This window comes from Lissotriton vulgaris, chromosome 6 (genome assembly GCF_964263255.1).
Source record: "Lissotriton vulgaris chromosome 6, aLisVul1.2, whole genome shotgun sequence".
NCBI lineage: Eukaryota > Metazoa > Chordata > Amphibia > Caudata > Salamandridae > Lissotriton > Lissotriton vulgaris.
Genome location: NC_141694.1, coordinates 1,483,728,947 through 1,483,750,920, shown reverse-complemented (window position 1 = coordinate 1,483,750,920; position 21,974 = coordinate 1,483,728,947). Strand labels below are relative to the sequence as shown.

The following is a 21,974-nucleotide window of genomic DNA, read 5'->3' as shown; positions in this document are numbered from 1 at the left end:
GGAGCTGGCTGGTGAGCCTGGCTCCAGGAGTCAGGATGGGTGTGCACCGGTGGTGAGTGAAGAGATCTGCATATTGATGTGAGGGAGAGGTGCACCTGGTTCCTGAATAGGGCTGGGCTTTCCCCACACAATGCTGGCTCCACCCCCTGTGGTGGGACTGATGACCCTAGCCTGACTAGTGAATGGGAAGAGGGGCTGAGCACATCAGAGTGCTGCAAAACCAGCTGCGACTTGTTTCCCCCCCACCCTGCAGACACCGACAAAGGAATTAGGTGTATAAAAAGGGGCTGTGTCCCCAGGAATGTTGTTCTCTGTTCCTGATCCTACCTAGGAGGGGGCCTGCTGCTGCTGGGGGCCAGGAGGACTGCCACTGGGGACTGCCTCCCCGCCTGGAGGGCCTTGTGAGCTGGCCCCTGGGCCCAGCCTTTCCCCCCACTGCCTTCATTACTTACTAAAGGACTTTTTTCCTGAACTTTGCTTTATCTGAATTGCCTGAGGATCCCTTTCTTTTAGATCCCAGGACTCTCTTCAGCCTTTCTGCACCCTCGGCGCACTGTGCTTTCCCCCAGGAGAGGGAGAGCCTGGGGCTGAGCAGCGCTGAACTGCTTCCCCTGGTGAGGGAATCCCAAGCGTAGGGTTACCCCCCTGCATTGCTGAGCAAGCGAGAGCCCACCTCGCATCTGTGCCGCTCATTGGCATATTTAAAGTAGCAGGAGCCCACCCTGCTTTATCGTTCAGCTCCGTGGGAGCCTACCCCTCTTGTGCCTGATTTGGAGTTTTATTTATTTAACGTCCAGCTCCGAGGGAGCCTACCCCTCTTGTGCCTGATTTGGAGTTTTATTTATTTAACGGGAGCCTACCCGTGCAAAAATCATCCCTGCAGCCCCAAGGCCGAGTCCTTCTAGGAGAAAGCCGCCGGGGGCTTCCGGGCAGAGTTCTGGGCCCGCCTCCTAGACGCGCTGGGTTCCCGTTGTGTCATCCCGGGGCCGCGCAGGGATTGGCCCATGCCGGCTTCCCCACGCGCACCTAGGAAGCAGCGCGGGCCCTAGAGAAGAAGCAGGAAGCAGCGGGAGCCTACCCCATGCTCCTGCGTATGCCCAGGAAACCGCCATCATTCTTGCCGTCAGGATGGGGCTCCCTGTGGAGAGAGGAGAGCCCAGTGCGCAGCTCCCCCAGCCAGCCGCCGCAAGACTGGAGGCCAGCGAGACACCGCCCAGGAGTCCCCGTGAGTGGGGCTCCATTTTGGTATTGCTGGGCTCATCAGAGTGGTACCGCAGTGTTAGTTCCAGCGCTCTCCTCACCCCCCCCCCCCGTTGCCCAGGAACCGCTACAATGGGGCCATTGTTTTCAGAGTCCCCAGTGGGGGACTCTAACGACGGGGACATTTGATTTCGCGCCTGAGAGGCACAGTAGTATTTCGAGGCTCCACCTACATTCCGGGGGCATTTTGGGAGGTAGAGCAGCCCCGGTTGGTAGCGGGCCGCTCCCTCAAGTGTGTTGGCAATTGTTTTTCGAGCCCACGAGGCTCCAAGCAACCATGTGGTATTCAGAGCCCACGAGAGGCTCTTGGGCATTTCCTTTGTTTTCGAGTCCCAAGAGGGGGGAACTCCAATGACCGTGCACATCAATCTTCAGAGCCCACGAGGCTCCCACATTTGGCCGCATTGTTGTAATTAGAGCCCACGAGACTCGCACGCTGTTTTGGGCACCATTGTGATTCAGATGCCCAGAAGAGTCTCGTTCCCCTTAGTGGCCAGCTGCTCCGTTTAGGCTTTGCGCTCCTCCTTGGGATGCCTGTGCAGCCTGCCCTAACATTTTGGACACAGGGCGTTTCAGCCCCTGAGGGGCTAAGTCTGCCTGGGGACAGTTTATGTTGTGCCCTTGCGTGGGGTTCTGGTTTTTCCCTAATGTGCTCCTTTGCGCAATTATGATTACTTGCCTAATGTGATTTATGCAAAGCTTCTGGCCTATACCCCTAAATGTATTTTTATTCCTAGGTGGTTGTTTTACCTAGTATAGTCATACTAGTGAGTTCATGGTCCCCTGCGTGATATTTTCCTAAGGTGGTTAGGGTTGCGTAGGAGGTACTTATCTTTTACCAGTGGTTACTGATTGTGTGCTACATTTGCTATTTTGTGCTACAGTTATTACAAGTGCTATGTTCTAAGTGTTATTCCTACAAAGTGCTAATTCTACCAAGTGCTAGTTCTAAAAGTGCTTATTCCTGAAAGTGGCCCACGTGTCCCTGTCCCATGTACATAATCCCCTGTAAATTCTGCCCGTGCCTGTGGCACACTGTAAAGTGTGTGTTTATTATCTAATGTGTTTGGTATAATACAAAGGCTATTTTTATATATAACCTTGTGTGGAGTTTCCTTTGTGGTGGGAACTTGGGTGGTGTTGCTGGGTGCGCGCGCAAACGCTTTACACATCGCCTCTGAGATAAGCCTGACTGCTCGTGCCAAGCTACCAAGGGGGTGAGCAGGGGTTATCTTGGCGGGTGACTTTCTTGCCCTAACTTAGAATGATGGTTTCTGCTTGGCTTTGGCACAAGCCTTAGCCAACTGGAAATCCCCATTTCGAACACCGGGGTTGCGTAGCGTGGTGAGCTAGTCTGCGCAGTTGGAGATCCAAATGTTTAGTTCTCTGGCTGCGATGTTTGCGTCGGATGCCCAGGCATTGCTGTGTCAAGTAAGGATAGAGTTCAGTTGCTCATCAGTGACATTGCTCCAGTTCCTTCGTGGTGGGCGGGGGGCTGGTCTTGGTGCTTTGGGTTTGTTTACGGTGAAGTGAACGCAGTGGTGGTCGGTCCATGGTGGTTGCATTGTGTGGCTTAAGTGAACGCTATTACCTGCTGCACAGATGTTCTTCTCAGGTAAGGAAAACCACCAGTGCTCACCCTTATTTTAACTGTGAACCTGGGGTTGTTAGAAGAAAATGCTATGGGCCTACAGGGCAAAGCTGCGGAGCTCCTGGCTTCTTTCCTGTCTAACAGAGAACAGTCGGTAAAGATGGGGAACTTTTATTCACCAACGTTTGTGCTGCCCTGCGGAGTCCCCCAGGGATCCTCGCTAAGTCCGACACTTTTTAACATCTATGTGTCGGACTTGGCGAGGGTCTTTAAAACCCATGGAATGGGAGTGACTTCGTATGCCGACGATACCCAGTTGGTGTTAGCAGTGCATAAAAATGGGAGCGAGGTGGCAGCTAACTTTCAGACAGGTATGAGAGCCATTAGTCACTGGATGGACAATAACTGTCTAAAATTAAACACCGATAAGACCGAGGTAATGGTGTTTGGAGACCTAAAACCATCTCGGTCCCCGGTCTGGTGGCCACCAGAAATGGGTAATCCACCCACCCCAGTTTCAAAGGTCAGAAACCTAGGAGTGTTGTTTGACAACAAACTAAGTTTCACCAATCATGCTAATGCAGTAGTCTCCTCTTCCTTTTTCACGCTACGAAAGGTGAAAAAGTTGCTACCTTTCCTTCCCCTGTCTGCGGGGAAAACCCTTATGTCCTCCTTGGTGTTATCAAAGGTGGATTACTGTAACGGGCTTCTGCTGAATGCCCAGGAGCAGGTTTTTAAAAAGTTACAGATGGTGCAGAATGCTGCTGCACGAATTTTGACCAAAACTTCCAAGTTCGCATTCATCTCCCCTATCGTTTACCAACTACACTGGCTCCCAGTAAAAAAGAGATCCAAATTTAAGGCTTTATGTATCATCTACAAAGCATTGAACAGCCTAGGACCTGACTTTTTTAGGGAATCACTGTTGGTGCATGTCCCTAAGAGAGCTTTAAGATCGGCCTCATCCGCATCTCTATGCATTCAACGGGTGGGAACAGTTACATGGGGAGACAGACGCTTCCTAGTAGCCGCCTCGAAGCTCTGGAATACCTTGCCCCACCATATAAAAAGCAGTTCATCACTGATGATTTTTAGAAAGCAGGTGAAGACCTGGCTATTCACCCAATAATGCACAGGAGGTGCCTCTCCGTCTGCCCAGCGCCGAGACACCATTCGTGGTATTTGTTTGCGCTTTATAAGTTTAAAAAATAAATAAATAAATAAAAGAAACCAATGGTTCCCAAGAATTCATCCAAAGAAATATTACATCATGTTGATGTAATTATAAGTTGAACCGCTCCACACTAAATTTATAACATCAGAAACTAGACTAAATCTGTGGTGATAAATAAGATGTCTAAGCATCACTACATAGTCGTAAAAATTATACAAAAGACAATTTGCATATATATAACATAAATGTGTGTATTATAGATAAACATTATATATTTATAGTAGTGACAGCCCAGTAAACTGTGATTGGTCCTGCCTGCCAAGAAAGTGTTTAGACTGGATCGAAATTGAGGGAAATGACCAACAACAATTTGTCTTTCTAGGCTCATTTGGATATTTAGTGATCTAGTGTGTTGAAATCCAAATATTTCTACGAAGCTATCATCTGCCAGACTATATACCCTACATATGTAGAAACAGAAATGCAAATGATCTAATAAGACTTGACTGACCCAAAGAGTGCAAGGTGAAGTATTTGTCAATTAAACTGCTCACATTTGCCAGTAATCCTACTGATGAGAATCTGTATGTTAAATATATATAAGCTAAAAATAGGGAATCCCGTATTTGATTTAAGCAATAAGCAAGGAAGTCAAAGAATATTTCCTACTCATGAAGACGCATGCACCTGTTACATTCTGTCGACATCTATCATTGACACATTAGCTATCAACACTGGAAGATATGAAAGTAATGTAGCTAAGTCTTACCTGGGTGAGTTATTCATGAAGTAAAAAGCCAGCATCAAAATTGCATTAGTTTTAAAAATATCAAAAAGAGGAAAAATTTGGAAGTGAGGTCCGACTGAACGAAAGGGATTGTCTTAGAATAGGTGAATAAATAAAATGCATATCTTACAGGAAATTAAATATTTCCGGAGTGTTTGCTGAGTCAGGAAAAGCACCCTGTCTGCCATTGTAGAAAAGAAATACCTGGCAGTTGGGAATACTCCAGTAAAAAATTCAGCATGCCCAAGAAAAGATGGAACTTCCAGGAATGATTAGATCCATGCCTCACATGGGAGAAACAAACTTAGTGGCGCAGTGAAGTTTACCTCACGCTTAGGTATCTATGCTGAGCCATAACTCTGAACAGAGAAGATGATGGACGGAATATTGCACAATGGCAAAACATTCACCCCCAGATCTGAGTTTAATCCATCGTTATTTTGCTCACCAAGACCCCCCAGTTCAGACATGGCCATATGCAAATCAGTCTTGACCCTGTGCCTCCTTGAAACAGTCCAGCCCGAACTGCAAAGCCATGTCTTCCCTGGACCGGAATCAAGCATTCTAGGACCGGTTTCTGGCTATCAGCCGTCTTCAGTCAGGATAGCTTGACTCCAGTGGCGTAGTGAGCACGGGACCCACGTCTGGGCATACCCTTCCCACATAGGGTGAACAGCAAAACACACAAGATGATGGACGGAATGTTGCACAATGGCAAAACTTTCACCCCCTGACACAGATCTGAGTTTAATCCATCGTTATTTTGTTCACCAAGCCACCCAAGTTCAGACATGGACATATGCAAATCAGTCTTGACCGTGTGCCTCATGGGAACAGTCCAGCCCGAACTGCCAAGCCATGTCATTACTATGAGTATTGTGAAGCCGCCTTAGTGGAGATAAGAACCAATCAATTTGTGTGTGATTAAGAGTAATAAACATTATTAATAAAGAGTAATAAACATTTGTAGTTCACAAACTGCAAATAATAAAACAGAAGTCATAGTACATTGTAAAGCATCTGTACAATAATTGACGTTATAAACTTCACAGAATTTGAATAATCATATACCTGTAGTTACCTGTAATAGTTATTGTTCAAGAGTAGACCAAGATGGGTGTTTAGATACCTTACCTAGTATCTCTACAGCAGTAAACAAACTTGACACGTATGACCCAATGTAGGTATGGTAGCTCAAAAGTACCAGAATCACAAGAATTATAGCTTTTATGTTTTAGAGTTCAAGGTCATTCTTCGAAAGTAAGCTTAAAAGGGTAGTCAAGCAATAACATGTAGGTAAGATACCCTCTAGCATGTATATTGCTGTGCATTAACCCAGATAAGCCATAATGATAAACACTGACAATTATACCACAACTTAGTAATTGTAATAGCTTATTTCTAAACTAGTGAAAAAGATCTTTTTTTAATGTGTTTATTAGTTCTGGAATGTTAAGTTTTCCCGTATTGGTGTGTAAGCTATCAATCCTGGGGCACTCTTGAATGCATAGAAATTTGGAGATCCTGTATTTAAAGAAAAATTATATGCATAAGACTTACCATAGAACTAAATCTGTGAATAGGCCTTGAACACATTAAACGTGTATTTTTCAATGTATTCTTCCATCGCAACAGGAAATTGGGCAAAAACAGTTTCCCTCAAATTTAAAGATTTAAGTGTAGAAATCCAATGCGTAATTTGTAAAATAGAGTACAGGTGCCAGAAACTCTGCTCAGAAGACAGCAGCCTTTACAATTAAATGTTAGTGTAATGAATACCAAGAGAAGCAGTCTTAAATCCACCTCATGCCTCCTTCCTCCACTACTAGCCACCTTCCCCTTTAGATCTCGCTTGCAGGTTCCGGCTTTCTCCCCTAGTGATGGTTTTTCCATCTACATCTTCCTCTATCTTTCTGCGTTGTGTGCTTTTCCCATGCTTTCTCCCAGTAAATACTGATGTGGAAAATAAGTGCTGGTCCCCAAAAACAAAGGTGCCCGCTCCTAACCATTAGCTAAAATTAAGCACAGCAGACAACCATTGTTTATGCTCATTATGAAGACACAGCAACAACAATCAAATTCAGTGTTTGCAAATATTTCCTTGGTGTAACTTCTTAATATTAACTTGGACTGGAACAGACCCAGTTTGCTCAGTTTCCTATTGCGCAAATGTCAAAAATAGAAAATGGAGAGGGCACACATGTATGGGCTTTACGCAATGATGTCCAGCTGTGTCATGGAATATGAGTTAAAGGTAAGTTTTAAGCAGTGAGGTCATTGAATATGTGTTAAAGGCAGGGCGAGAGCTGCCTAATAGTTCATAATCTTGCATATCAAAAAATCTCATAAATAAAATCTGACCGTTATGAAATCCTACAGTTCAGGCGGTTTGAAGGCAATGTACTGATATGCTTTAAAGTATGTTGGAATGTTAAAAAGAATTTAGAGTAATTCGGGTGTATATTTAAAAACAAAATGTGTGGTTTCAAATTGCAAGCTTTCAGTGTTAAAGCCATAAATTGTCACGCATGGGCGTGAAAATAACAGTTGGCCCAATTCTGATGTCGGGAGGAAAGCCCATCCAATAGCTCGTCTGAGGCTTTCCTCCCGACATCATAGGTTTCCGTCTGAGGGAAACCTGCCCTTCTGACGGGCTCACAGAGCCTGCCGGGGCGGTGTGTTTAATAGTAATGCCCTAATGACTGCGGAGCTAGCCTTGGCTCTGCTGTTGGGATTATGATGTTGCTTTCACCTGCCTTTTCATGGCAGTCTGCCGGCAATGAAAGACGGGCAGAACGTGACTTTGGGGGCCCCTAACAGACCCCCCTTAGCACTCCGCTATAGGGCCTGGCTAAACATCCCTGGACCGTGTTTCAAGCACAACATGGTTCCTGCCACATGGTGCAGGAATGTTTGAAAATATCCGGCCGCCACACAAGCTGCTATTGAAAAATGGATGTTCGATTGCATCCTAATTCAGCGGGTGAAACTGCCGACTTATAGTCTGGCTTTTCCATTGCGCTATGGTGTCATCGTAATTGGGCCCAATGTGTCTGCCGTTTGAGACTGTAATTGTAGATTTCAGCACTCAACTTAAAAAGCATGTTTTTAAAATGTTTTTTCCTGCAAATTTGAAGATACTAATTATCGCAGGCAAAATGTATTTGAAAAATTCCTTATAAGTGTGTTCTTTTAGGCTAGTTAGAAATACTCATTTCCTGCCCTCTTTAGAAGAATTTGTGGGTGACTTATTGGGGGCATTGCCATGTACGTTTTTTTGACAAATGAAATATAATGGATACAATTGAGTGTAATCATTTTTTTACCATTTACTTATACATAGATGAGTGACTTACCTGGTTTACAAAGTTATTTTGTGGTGCCATCGATTGTGCTTTTCCAATGTTTCCTTAGTCTTCACACAGTGAAATGCTCATCGCAAGTTTGATTGTATTCATGAAGTAATCACACACGTTCTCTTGATAGTGGCTCAACGTTAGAACAGTGCCATAGAGACCCCCGTGTTTACAGTTTTGGAACCATATGTCTCTAACATAGTTTGCTGTTCTTTCACTACCTCCTGCCTGTAAAATTAATTCACTGATTTTTGGTCACATTCAGGACAACAAACTTCAAGGCATTAATATCATTCTGGATTCATCTGAAGCAGGAGGGGAAAGATTTGCATATTTTAAAAACTCAGCTGGAAAAGTTTGGAGGCACTACTTTTGTAAACGGGAAGTACGTGCTGGTTTCATTCTCAATTGAAGGCAAGTTGAAATTGAGGTTCTGTAAAATGATGTATTTTATTCTGAAATGTGATCATAATTCTTTAAATATTTCACAATATTAACAGTTTATATCGAAATTTAGTTTGTGGGTCTCTCGCTGGACTTTTGTTTTTTTCCTTAAACCACAGGCCTGTTCATGAATATTTTTTTAGCTCCACATAACTCCCAAATTGAATAGGTCATTAGAGCTAAGATTTCGTTTTTTTACCATTTAGGCATTCTTATATTCATAAAATTAACAGATCAGTTTTTGAAACCTGTATATATCCCTTCATTTCATGGTAGGAGTGCAGACTTTTTTTTAGCAAATATGCTTTCCTGATATCTGAGTGTGTAAGAAACATCCTCTTGCTGACGACCTTGTATTTGGAGACACGTTTTCAACCTAGTCCAAGTGTTGAGAGGTTTTACAAAGCTGGGAGTTGTTAGGAAATGGAGTTCACTTTTCAGAGTAGAGAAGCGCCTACAGCACTCATTTAGAATAATAAAAGGATATATTTCAGAGAGTTTAGATTAGTAGATTTTTGTTTCCTATATTTATTCATTAGAATGGTGTCGTAAAATTGTGGTTTCAAGGCACAAAGTCAATGAGAGTAACAGTGGTGGCTGCGACGGGCAGTAGTGGTGGGGTGGGGGATGGGTTACAAAATAAAAAAGAATTTCACCTCCCTGGCCACTAGCTGCCACCTCTATTCTGTCCTCTTCTGTCAACCTGAAGCACAGGCTCCCCTAACCAATCACAGTGCTGCTGTCACCAGCATGACTGCAGCATCGTGATTGGCCTTGTTCGGCACTCAGACAGGGAGAGGGAGCCTGTGCAATACAGCAGGGTTGAGAACATTCTAAGTGTACAATACACCTGGCCAAACCGTCATGCGCACTTAAGTGCACCAACCACTCCTCCCCCTTACTGGCCGTGACACAGCCAAGCCCCACCCAAACTGACTTTAGCACAGAACAATAAAACTATAATAACGTGGTGTTATTTATTTTTCCTTTTTTGCACTACTGAAAATCAGTGGGGCGACGCGCCACTGGAGAATAAGCAGCTGATTTGTGTTTCACTCGAAGTCATAGGATCTAAGAGGTTTATTTACCAGCCCATTGCGCCACTTTTGCAACACCTTTTTTGACGTACCGGCAGCACAGTGTACCTGTCCATATGTACAAGGCCATGTAAAGCCACCCTGTATGACTTTTCATGGCCTTGTAAATGTATGCATTACTCTGCATGAAAGGGGCATTTCATGAGTGTTGCAGTGCGTGTTCCCACGCAACATCCATGGCACTTGATACATTCCCAGATTTACATAGTTTTGTAAACCTGGGAATGCAACAAATTCCTACACCTCCCCAGGAGGCATAAAGGAGGCGCAACAAGGAGAAATACCTTTATTTCTCCTTGTTTTTCCTTTTTCTATGCTAGCTGCATTCTGCAGCACACATAGAGGAAAACACCTATCGTGTTTGTTTTGGGGCAGGAAGGTGTCCCTTCCTGTACAAACAGTTTACAATCACCGGTAAAATGCAGACACCCTTGCACCATGGCACAAGGGTTCCTGCATAGGCGCATGACAGTCCAAGCACTGGGGAAGGGGAAGAGTATCTTGTAGATCAGGGGTCTCCAAACCGGTCCTGGAGGGCCGGATCCATGCCAGATTTTTTGGATATCCCCATTGAGATACATGTAGTGATTTTAAAAATCTGGCATGGATCCGGCCCTCCAGTACCGGTTTGGCTACTCTGTAGATACTGCGCATTGCTGCTCTTTTCTTTTGACACAGTAGCACCACAGGAAGGCTTGCTGCGCTGCTGTGCGTCAAAATATTGGAAATAAGCCCCAAAGGTTTTGCAAAGTTGTTGAGAAGCAATATGAAGCAGTGGAATTCACAGAATTGCAACCAATATATACAATTAAGGCTCCATGTTTTCAGTTTTTACTGATTTTTACAGATAAATACAGACATAATTTTTTTTATTTTCCTGTCTGTATTAATTTTAAATGTAGATTAAATCGGAAATTGGGTTGCTTTTTGAGTGATTCTAAATACTGTCTGCCATGACTACTAGGCCAATAGCTGTGTGGATTGACAGGTAAGGGTGTTAGAAAAGAAAGGAATTTTTGTAAAGAGGCTTAAACAGCAGTAGATCTGAACAAGGCTGATACTGAAATGTGCATATTTTCATATAAGTGCATTGATTTATCTACTGCGGGTGTTCATATCATTGAAACCTGGCAAGCATAAGTGCATATTTATCGGTTAAATAAATGTGGAAATATACTAGTTTCAGGATAATTTTTTTACAAAATCCAAAATAAAAATAGATAGATACAGATAAATTGACCAAAAATAAATCTGGATAAATACAGATGGAAATGTAAAAAAAACACAAAAGAACATACAACCGGGAGGGAGCCCTATATACAATAAAAGAAATTGTAACTGATAGTTGTAGTGAGATGTGCCATTTCAGTCACAGTCTGGCAGCTTTCATCCCTGTGCATGTTTGTGAGAAAACACAACCCAGCACTAATACTCATGATTGCCTAGATCATAAAAGGAACCTAAAAATAGGCTTGTCCAGTTTTCTCAGAAATATAGAACTTTGTCAAGGAAGGTCACTGTGGTGGAGCGGCACGTAAAGGGCAACATAAACCGTATATGTTCGGTTGGTGAGAGGGTAATTACACCAAAGACAAAGAAATAAATCTCAGAGAGCCACCTGTATTATTTTTAATTAGTAAACTATTTAACCGATTTGACTGGTACTGGTCAATAGTCATAAGTTACATTTATTTTCATACAAAAAGATAACATGTTATTACTCACTTGTGAGGGTACAGAGTTTAACATAACACATTTATGATGACATTTTCCTGGAAATGTAATAATGAATCAATGTGTGAATAAGTATTTTTAAATATTAATCATGTACGTTGAAGTGTGAACGCTACCGATTGGGCATTCACGTACTATCATTCTTCAGGTTCAAGAGTAGCGGTCACCTCGGGTCCTCTTGGGAGAAGCCACCCAACCCTACTCCAGACTGATAATACACATTGTCTCCTGCGTTAGTGTTAAATCCTGAAGCAGGCAGTTTTTTAGGTGTTGGCTAGCGTAGGCTGCGCACATGCGCAGTTGCACCAGCGAGACTTAATGACTGAGTAGTGAGGGTAAACCCCACCCCTCTCCTCCATTGGCTGATCTCCTAAACGGCGGCCAGCCATTGGAGCCGAGGTCTCAGTGACATTCGCTCTCTCTAAGCCCCGTCTTTTTTTTGATTGGGGGCGAGTTTTTTAGGTTTGTTCTACCCTCTTCTCCATTGGCTGGAATGGTAAACAACAAGTCAAAAACACGCCCGTTGTTTAAATTTCAGCCAATGGAGAAGAGGGGAGAAAGAAAAACACGCCCCCCCAGTCTATAAAGGACGGGGCTTAGTGACAAATGGCGAGCGCGTGGAGCGCTTGTTTTTTTCTTCTGGGTAATCCTGTGTGCGAGCTCGAGCACTATGGCGTGTGCTCCGTCAGATCATGCGCCAGCCTGTCGACCCGAAGCTTCCTCTACCACCGGGTACGGGTCTCTGCCCCTTTTCACTCTTGGTGAGCACTTAGGGAGCGAGAACTCTCCCCCGCATCTGGGAGCTCGGGCCCGATGTCATGTGCACTGCGATGCCCGGTGATTTCTCGTTTAGTAAACGGCGCTCGGTGGGTCCGGCGACAGTCCGTGACGTCAGGAGAGTACAAACGAGCGGAGTTTCGGTATCTGCGAAGCTTGGAGTATGGCCAGCAATGACCCGTGAGTACATAGAATGGGGGTCTTGCTGAGACTGGAGTTCGGTGTCTGGTATACGTGCATGGCTAGATTGATTAGCTATTGTACAGAGGGCTTTGGGTTCTTCATACTCTTGACCTTCGCCAGCCGGTACTCTCCGCTCCCCTGCCTAATTTAACAGGGTTGAGAGTGGATTTTGAAATAAATGTTTGTGAGGCAGTAACGGGCTTCTATTGTGTGCGTCCTCTTCCTCCTTACAGTCACCACGTCACCGGCCTAGTGGGTTCCCAGGGAGTGGCTAGCAGGCCTAAAACTCATCATTTCCCATTAAGCCTTGTGACATTTTAGTGTGCGTGAAACAATATTAACCCCTGGCGCTAGCACCTAAAGCATTGCATGCCTTAAATCAGTTTCTGAGTACACTATCTTCATCCTCTTCCCTTCCTGTTTAATGTGCCCGTCGCATGAGACTCCGTTGCAGAGTCCAAAAAGATCATCCGTCCAAGGGTATAGTGAGTGTTCCCGTTCTAGGTATAGCCCCTCTAGACCACCTAATACCCGTTAAAAAATAATGGTAAACCATCGCTCCTGAAAGCCCCTACTTACCTCGCTACTTCACCAACACAATGGAGGTAGGCCTGCTTTCCCCCGTGACAGCACGGAGCTCCCGAGTTTCGGTTTCTCTCCCCCACCCCCTCAGGACAAAACTGGCAACGCGGCCGAGCGAGTTCAGTGTCTGAATTAGACTTGATTGTGACATGGCGAGGCCAGATTCAATCATGGCATGTGTAACCGAAATTTGCTGTGTGTGTTTGTGTGGCTGTGTGTGGCTGTGTGTGTGTGGGGGGGCTCTGTGTGAGTGGGGCTCTGCGTGTGCGTGTGTGGCTGCAAATACAATAGATCTTGTTTCTCCCTGTCCCTGTAGAAGGTGCCCTTCCTCCTGTAGAGGGCTTCTCTGGATTACCCCGCGGATCTCTTACTTTGCAGTGTCTGCCCCTGCAGATGTCATCCGTCCCTTCCGGGGCCCTGTGGCGTCCCCTCCCCTGCTCTCTGTGGAGCTCAGCCTGCCAAGGTGTGACTTGGCTCTGCCTCCCGCCACCAGACACCCCCTGGGCTCTCCCTGCCCTCAGGGACAGGCCGGCCAGCTGCTTTTAAAGAAGAACTGAAGCCCGCTGGCCCTGCTTTGCATTGTAATTCAGACTCTATCAGACCGTCGGAGCCAAGCACTATTTAACTAATTTGTTTGTATCGCAGCACCGAGGTGTGAGGCACAACAAAAGGCGCTCGCGAGACAATTAAAAACCCTGAGACGGCCAGTCACCCAGTTCGACCATAACGAGTCACTAAACAGAGACTCCCTTAATGTACTGCTTTCACTTCACCATTCTTGGCAGCACAGCGAACATTTAACTTAAACAAACACCTCTGCGCTGCTTCGTATTTCATAGATTTCATACATTCATTAAAATAATTCATACGGTATTTAAAAAATGGTGATTTCGGTAGCAGGACAAAAAGCGGAAAACCTGAGCCATTTATCAGGCAGCAGCCCAAAAAACAAAACAGCAAGTTCTAACTGGACTTTGGTGTTTATTTGAATTGGCACATTTCTAATGGTATGCAAGGGGAGCAGGGTGGGGGGTAGGGTGGAGGTGCGAGTGTAGCTGCTGCCGAGGGGAGGAAGTGCCTGCCCGCCGCTGGTGTTCCTGTTATAATCAGACGCAGACTGCACGACCCTCCCCGGCAGCAGAGCAGAGACTCACTGCCGATACTGCCGCAGCTGAGCGGTCACCACTGGTCCCCTCCTAGCGCCGCTGAGGGCTCAAGGCTGACTTTTTATAATCGCAGACCTGAAGACACGCCGGTTCGCATCCACGCCTCGTTCCCGTAGGACAGAGGCTCAGCCTGCAGTGATGAGGATGAAAAAAAGGAACTGCCTGTCCCTGCTCGTCTGCATCCAAGGTACTGTAACTTGTCTGCGGTATTTACATTTACATCACTACCTTAAAAAATGCTTGCCAAGATTGCTGTCCTAAAATAACAACTTTTGTGGCCATTGTTTTCATGTTTGCATGTGTTTTATCATGCTCCGTGCCTCTAAGTGATTGCTGGTGGCAGCCTTGAAACCAGCTCCACCGTGCATGCTACACTTGCAGAGTTGTCCTAATTAAGGAAGCTATACCGAACATAATTACCGGGCAGAACAAATAATCAATGGCACAGCAATGACTGGAGAATGAAATGTCACCAGGAACAAGACGATGACTCTTGGCAGGCGGTGTGTTTGTGTGTCTGTGTGTGGGGCTCTGTGTGTGTGGGGCTCTGTGTTTGTGGGGCTCTGTGTGTGTGGGGCTCTGTGTGTGTGGGGCTCTGTGTGTGTGGGGCTCTGTGTGTGTGGGGCTCTGTGTGTGTGGGGCTCTGTGTGTGTGGGGCTCTGTGTGTGTGGGGCTCTGTGTGTGTGGGGCTCTGTGTGTGTGGGGCTCTGTGTGTGTGGGGCTCTGTGTGTGTGGGGCTCTGTGTGTGTGGGGCTCTGTGTGTGTGGGGCTCTGTGTGTGTGGGGCTCTGTGTGTGTGTGGGGCTCTGTGTGTGTGTGTGGGGCTCTGTGTGTGTGTGTGTGGGGCTCTGTGTGTGTGTGTGTGGGGCTCTGTGTGTGTGTGTGTGGGGCTCTGTGTGTGTGGGGCTCTGTGTGTGTGTGTGGGGCTCTGTGTGTGTGTGTGGGGCTCTGTGTGTGTGTGGGGCTCTGTGTGTGTGTGGGGCTCTGTGTGTGTGTGGGGCTCTGTGTGTGTGTGGGGCTCTGTGTGTGTGTGGGGCTCTGTGTGTGTGTGGGGCTCTGTGTGTGTGTGGGGCTCTGTGTGTGTGTGGGGCTCTGTGTGTGTGTGTGGGGCTCTGTGTGTGTGTGTGTGGGGCTCTGTGTGTGTGTGTGTGGGGCTCTGTGTGTGTGTGTGGGGCTCTCTGTGTGTGTGTGTGGGGCTCTGTGTGTGTGTGTGGGGCTCTGTGTGTGGGGCTCTGTGTGTGGGGCTCTGTGTGTGTGGGGCTCTGTGTGTGTGTGTGTGTGTGGGGCTCTGTGTGTGTGTGTGTGGGGCTCTGTGTGTGTGTGTGTGGGGCTCTGTGTGTGTGTGTGTGGGGCTCTGTGTGTGTGTGTGTGGGGCTCTGTGTGTGTGTGTGTGGGGCTCTGTGTGTGTGTGTGGGGCTCTGTGTGTGTGGGGCTCTGTGTGTGTGGGGCTCGGTGTGTGTGGGGCTCGGTGTGTGTGGGGCTCGGTGTGTGTGGGGCTCGGTGTGTGTGTGGGGCTCTGTGTGTGTGTGGGGCTCTGTGTGTGTGTGTGGGGCTCTGTGTGTGTGTGTGGGGCTCTGTGTGTGTGTGTGGGGCTCTGTGTGTGTGTGTGGGGCTCTGTGTGTGTGTGGGGCTCTGTGTGTGGGGGGCTCTGTGTGTGTGTGTGTGTGTGTGGGGAGCTGTGCGTGTGTGTGGGGAGCTGTGCGTGTGTGTGGGGAGCTGTGTGTGTGTGGGGCTCTGTGTGTGTGGGGCTCTGTGTGGGGCTCTGTGTGTGTGGGGGGCTCTGTGTGTGTGGGGGGAGCGCTGTGTGTGTGTGTGGGGGGAGCGCTGTGTGTGTGTGGGGGGAGAGCTGTGTGTGTGTGTGGGGAGCTGTGTGTGTGTGGGGAGCTGTGTGTGTGTGGGGAGCTGTGTGTGTGTGGGGAGCTGTGTGTGTGTGGGGAGCTGTGTGTGTGTGGGGAGCTGTGTGTGTGGGGGGAGCTCTGTGTGTGTGGGGGGGAGCTGTGTGTGTGGGGGGAAGCTCTGTGTGTGGGGGGGAGCTCTGTGTGTGGGGGGGAGCTCTGTGTGTGGGGGGAGCTCTGTGTGTGTGGGGGGGAGCTCTGTGTGTGTGGAGGGGAGCTCTGTGTGTGCGTGGGGAGCTCTGTGTGTGGGGGGAGCTCTGTGTGTGGGGGGAGCTCTGTGTGTGGGGGGGGGAGCTCTGTGTGTGGGGGGGAGCTCTGTGTGTGGGCGGGGAGCTCTGTGTGTGGGGGGGAGCTCTGTGTGTGGGGGGGGAGCTCTGTGTGTGGGGGGGAGCTCTGTGTGTGGGGGGAGCTCTGTGTGTGGGGGGGAGCTCTGTGTGTGGGGCTACTCACACTTTACTCAATCTCTACTACTCTCTAATACTCCCAATTCACACTCTACTACTCACTCTACTAATCACACTCTAATACGCCCTTTAACTACTCTCTACTACATATAAGGGACACTCCTCACAACTCACTAAATTACACTATCCACAATTTTATACTCACTCTCTACTACTATCTACTACACTCTATACTCAAAAGAACTAACTACTGCTCTCTAATATATACTCTATTTTAAGTCATTCACTACTCACTCTACTAAATAGATATACTACTCCAATTTATTTTTCTTCAATTTTTATTTAAATATGTTTTGGAACTCAGTTGAGATCCACATATAAACAGAATACAAGGATCAACAAAAGATACACAGCAGAAAGAAAAAACAGAATCCACAAAATACATTCCATTCATACAGAAATTAAACAAAATAGGGATTATACCTATTAATATAATTCTAAAAAACATTAAAAAAAGTTAAAGATTCTGTAACCGAACATTTCATTAGGAGGGATGTAAATGGCATTGAGGAAAGATTTAGCAGAAGAAATACCTAGCTGTAGGCATATTGGTCTCACCCACTTTCAACAATGGACCATTAGGGCAGGGCATATAAAGAGGATATGGGTGATATCCTGCATTGAGCTGTCAATGTTACATAGATCACATTTATCGGAGCAACCATGCCATCTAGCCAATAGTTTATTTAAAGGGAGAAGGTCATGTCTCAAGAGGAACCAAAAACGGCGCAAGCCATGAGGGAGAATCCAGGATGCATATGGTTGTATTTGTTTGAATAAGTAGGAATTGACAACCTCAGTAACACCTTTCTTTGTAATACGGGCATCTCTATCCCTCTTAAAACTTAACTCCCATGTAGCCCGTTTTAATGATAACTTTAGCTGATGTGGAGATAATAAAAAAAGAGTTGATTCCTCCAGTTCCAATAGTGTACCAGCCTTTCTGAAATTCTTTATATGTAAAGAATATTCTTTCATTGGCCCCAACAGTTCTTTTTTAATGAGGGATCTTAAAGTAGCCTGTTTGCCTTTGGCTAAATAAAAGACCCAACGTATTACTCCTGCTAGAGCCTGAACCCAACTACTTCGTATGCCCAATTCCAGTCTGAGGGATTCCACTGTACAAGCATTATTGACCGACAATAAATGTCGCAAGAGTCTACCCTCGACAGTATCTAGGAAACACCATTGCTTCAAATCTATATAACTCAATGCCATAAAGCTGGGATGCTGGAATTTTTGCACAAAAGGCCTCCAGCAGATAGACAAGATGTCTTCTGCCGGTTGCTTTATAAAGAGCACTCAGACCATTTCCCTGAGTCATGGCTTTCCTAATGTTGCTGTCTATGTGAGCCCTGTCGCTCAGGTTACTACATATTATTTTCCCAAGAAAAACATAAAATTTCTCACTCCCTAGAAACCAACTAAAATTACCCAATTTCGTTTTTTTCTTCCCTGTAATGCACATTACCTTGCTTTTAGACATATTAATCTTCAAATGGTGGCACTCCGCAAATAAATGCAAGGCATGCAGACGACTATTGAGACCCTTTGGGGTAAGGTCTAAAAGAAGTATGTCATCTGCATACATTAAACATGCAATCGGTTTATCTCCTAAAGTGGGGGTGATGCCTTCACTCAAGGATAAGGTCTGGGGAGATCACAAACATAGAGAGAGAACAGCAAGGGGGCCAGTAAACAACCCTGTTTAAGACCATTGGCAGAAGGGATTACTTGCGATAAGCCTCTCTACCCACCCAATAGTACTCTACACCACGTCTCAGAGTAGAGTTCCTGAACCAAATTCAACAGCCTTACAGGCATACCCAGAGACAGTAATTTCTTCCACAATAGAGGACGGTCCACTTTATCGAAAGCCGTGGAGAAGTCTATGAAAGCGGCATAGACTCCCCCACCTCTGACCCTGATATATTTGTCCGTTATTACCTGTAGAGCCTTTGAATTATCCAGGGTACCATGGTGCTTTCGAAAACCCTTCTGTTCAAGGGGAAGTATATTTTCTTGGTCCACCCAGTCATTTATTTGCTTCAAAAGGCATCTTGCAAATACTTTGCCGATTGCATCTAAGAGGGCAATTTGGCGATACTTTTGGGGAGCATATCGGTCACCTCTTTTGAAAAGGGGCACTAAGATGCTCCCTTTCCACGAGGGAAGAATCTTTCCACTAGACAAACAACTGTTGAACACAGGGCATAACAATTTGCTCCATTTTTCACTGCTTTGCTTTAAAACGGAAATTGGAAGTTCATCCGGCCCCATTGCCCCAGAAGAACGCATTTCCTTTATAGCTGTTACAATATCATTTTCAGATAAGAGATCTAGAGGCTGACCACTTACAATAAAACCTATAGAGGGCACCACCGCTCCATTATTTGCATATAAGGATGTGACATAATCCACCCATGTTTGTTCTTCAATGGGGATAGGAAGCGGTCTTGTTCTTGATCCACACCCCTCACCTATAAGCGACCAGAGCTGTCTCATTTGTCCTTTAAAAGCTGCCTCTCTTAACTTTATCCAAATAGAATCCTCCCCTTCTTTCCGTAATTTCACTTTTAACCTTTTCCTCCTTTTTAATAAACTTACTTTGTGTGATTCTTCTACCGATTTACACAAGTATTGTTCCCTCACTAGTTTATTTATCTCTATATTGAGTAGACGTAGGGGACAAGAGGGTGTTATAAAACACCTTTTCTTATTTGGTTTTTTAGCCACCGAGATCACTGACCTCATTAGATCTTGAAAGCACACAATTTCAAAACCTTGCCACATAGCAAGGTCATCAATTGCAGCATCAAGAACACTGTCCAGATCTTGTTCAGCTTTTGTGTTCCAATAGCATATTCCTGATTTCGCTCCAAAATTTACCTGGGCGCTATCAAGAGACCATTGGTCAGATTTCGGAGGATTTATGTTCATAGAGGAAGAAAGTAATTTATGGTCGCTGAAAACCGCTTCAGTAACCCTAAGATCCTTTAATAGGGCAAAGGTGGATTTCTCAACTATCACATAATCTAATATAGATTCTCCCTGGTGAGATTTTTGAGTAAAATTTGCAGAAGAATTGGAAGGGAGCCTTCCATTCGCTATAATCCCGTCCATAGCGGACAGTTCTTTAAGAAGTATTTTCCCTCGCTTGTTTGTTTTAATATTCTCAGGAAGGAGGGCTTGGGGGATCTGAAGAGATTCTTCTTTTTATTTATCGCGGAACAGACTCATACTTAGATTAGAGATTTTGCAATTCAAATCCCCTACTAAAATTATATTAGGAGAGGGAGATTTCTCTGTAAGACTCTCAATATAGACGAAAACCTTTTTTAATGTTACATTAAAACTGACTTCAGGGGGAATATAGACATTAATCAATACTAGGGGTTTAGATACCTCAACATTGTCATGGCTGAACAGTGTTACAGCTTGAAAGAGGTTACAAGAATCCAAATAATGGGAGAAATTCCATTTTATCCGATTGGATAAAAGACATGTAATTCCCCCTTAGCGTGGCCTCTTCTGGAGGGAACAGCGCGACCCTCCAGAACAAAGTAACCAGGACAATTGCAGAAGGGGCTGGACGACCTGGCAGCCCACCTGTGCCGAATGTTGCAAGTCCTCTAAAATGCCCCGAGCTACCTAGCAGTAAAAGTGGTGAGGATGGACTCGACAGGCACACTGGGCTTAATACGCATACCGGGCTTCAATCAGAAACTGTGGCAAAAGAGCGCACAGTAGCTGATATATTTAGAAAAAAGACTGTACTGCCCGCTAAACAAACAGCGCCTACATCTTCATCTGCAGACAGTAAAGTATTGGTTGGGACAACACCCAAGTCTAATTCTGTGTCTATACCTGTAGGTGTGGGGGAAGACGCTATCGCTGAATTGTGTCAGGCTGTGGATAAAATTAGAGTTTCCCCTAAGACTGCTGCAGACAGTACTGAAAGCTGTCTAGATATAGGACTGTGTGCTGTGGTGAGTGCGACTCTCAGGGATTTTAGATGTAACGAAGGCACCGGCACCCAGAAGAATAGGAAAGAAGACTATAACAAACATGACATCGATATAGGAATGGTATTTGTGAATGATGGAGATTCAGCTGGTTCAGGGGGGACAATTTTATTCTTTGTCTGATGTATCGATCACTTCAGAGAATGACAGGCTGAGTTATTTGGGTGATTGGGCAGATGAAGGCAGTCTATCATTAGAAGATGACATCCTAAGTTCAGATTCTGCAACAAATCAAGATGGCCAAGAGACAGTCCGTAGAGTGTTTGAGTCAGCGAAACCGCTGGCAGCCGATAGATTCAGCATGGTTAATCCACCTCAATGGGATAACTCGCCCTGTCTACAGTCTGACCAAGGCAAAGCAAGTGATGAAGCTGAATCAGAGAGCGAGATTACTCTTTTAACCATTTATAAGATCATTATGGCGCATCGGAGGAGACCAAAGCTGAAGCGTTGCGGACCCAGGCGGAGGTACGCAAGTTACAAAATACTGTACGTCGTATTGCCAAGTCATGCACAGAAGTAACCACTAGAGTGCACAAAGCAGAGGAACGGATTTCGTCAGTTGAGGATCAACTTTCTTTGCAAAAATCCTCTATTTCTACATTATAGAAAAATGGACTGAAAACTCACTGATTTGGAGAATCGTGCACGCAGAAATAACCTACGTGTTATAGGTGTGCCGGAAGGTAGTGAGGGGAAGGATACGCGACGGTTCGTAGTGAAAGTATTCACAGAAGCCTTTCCAGATTTAAAGGATTGGAATTGGGATACAGGGATTATACGGGCTTACAGATTCCCCTTTGTGCAGAAACGAAACTTAGGGGGTGGGGCGGAGAAACCCAGAGCAATCCTCATATGCCTTCATAACTATCTGCTTTGTGAAATTCTCAATGATTTGGCCAGGCCGGCTCGGCCGAGGAAAGGCAATGGCTGGGATTTTTTTGTGCTCCCGGACTTTTGTCAGATGACTGTACAACAAAGGTGGCGCTTAAGGCAAATGATATCACCTATTCAAGCCAAAGGGGGGCAGCCATTTTTATTAAACCCTGCCAAACTGATAGTGATTTATAAAGGGAAAACAATGTATTTTTTCAGAAATGAAGGCACAGGAGTTTGTGGATGTGATGTAAATCTTGAAATTTGTTAGGCTTAGTTCTCTTGTGCTAGTAGTAGAGGTTGTTATTAGTTTCTCTGTTTCTCTGTAGTGTGGTGGCATGGTAATGGAAAGATACGCATATGAAGAGGGAATTGTAGCTTGGGGTGATGGGTTTTAGATAGGACAGGGGATATAGGACTTGGGACACAGCGGAACTCACTCACTTACACGATCACTTACTATCACTGAGGACTTGGTCCTTATGCCTCTATTGGTTGGGGTCACAGAGGGTGGAGGTTGTGGGGGGGAGTGGGAGAGGGAGGGGGAGGGGGGTTGGTGTTTGG

At 45.7% G+C, this 21,974-nt stretch overlaps 1 protein-coding gene across 2 annotated transcripts in view; it reads left to right on the top strand.

Moving 5' to 3' along the window:
* Positions 1–21,974, top strand: part of LOC147709030 (uncharacterized) — a 200,615-nt gene that overhangs the window by 118,352 nt on the left and 60,289 nt on the right. For both annotated transcript variants that reach the window (XM_086927635.1, XM_086927637.1), the window contains one exon: positions 8,434–8,582. In XM_086927635.1, coding sequence (XP_086783761.1) covers positions 8,434–8,582 — 149 coding nt within the window. The remainder of the gene's footprint in view (positions 1–8,433; positions 8,583–21,974) is intronic.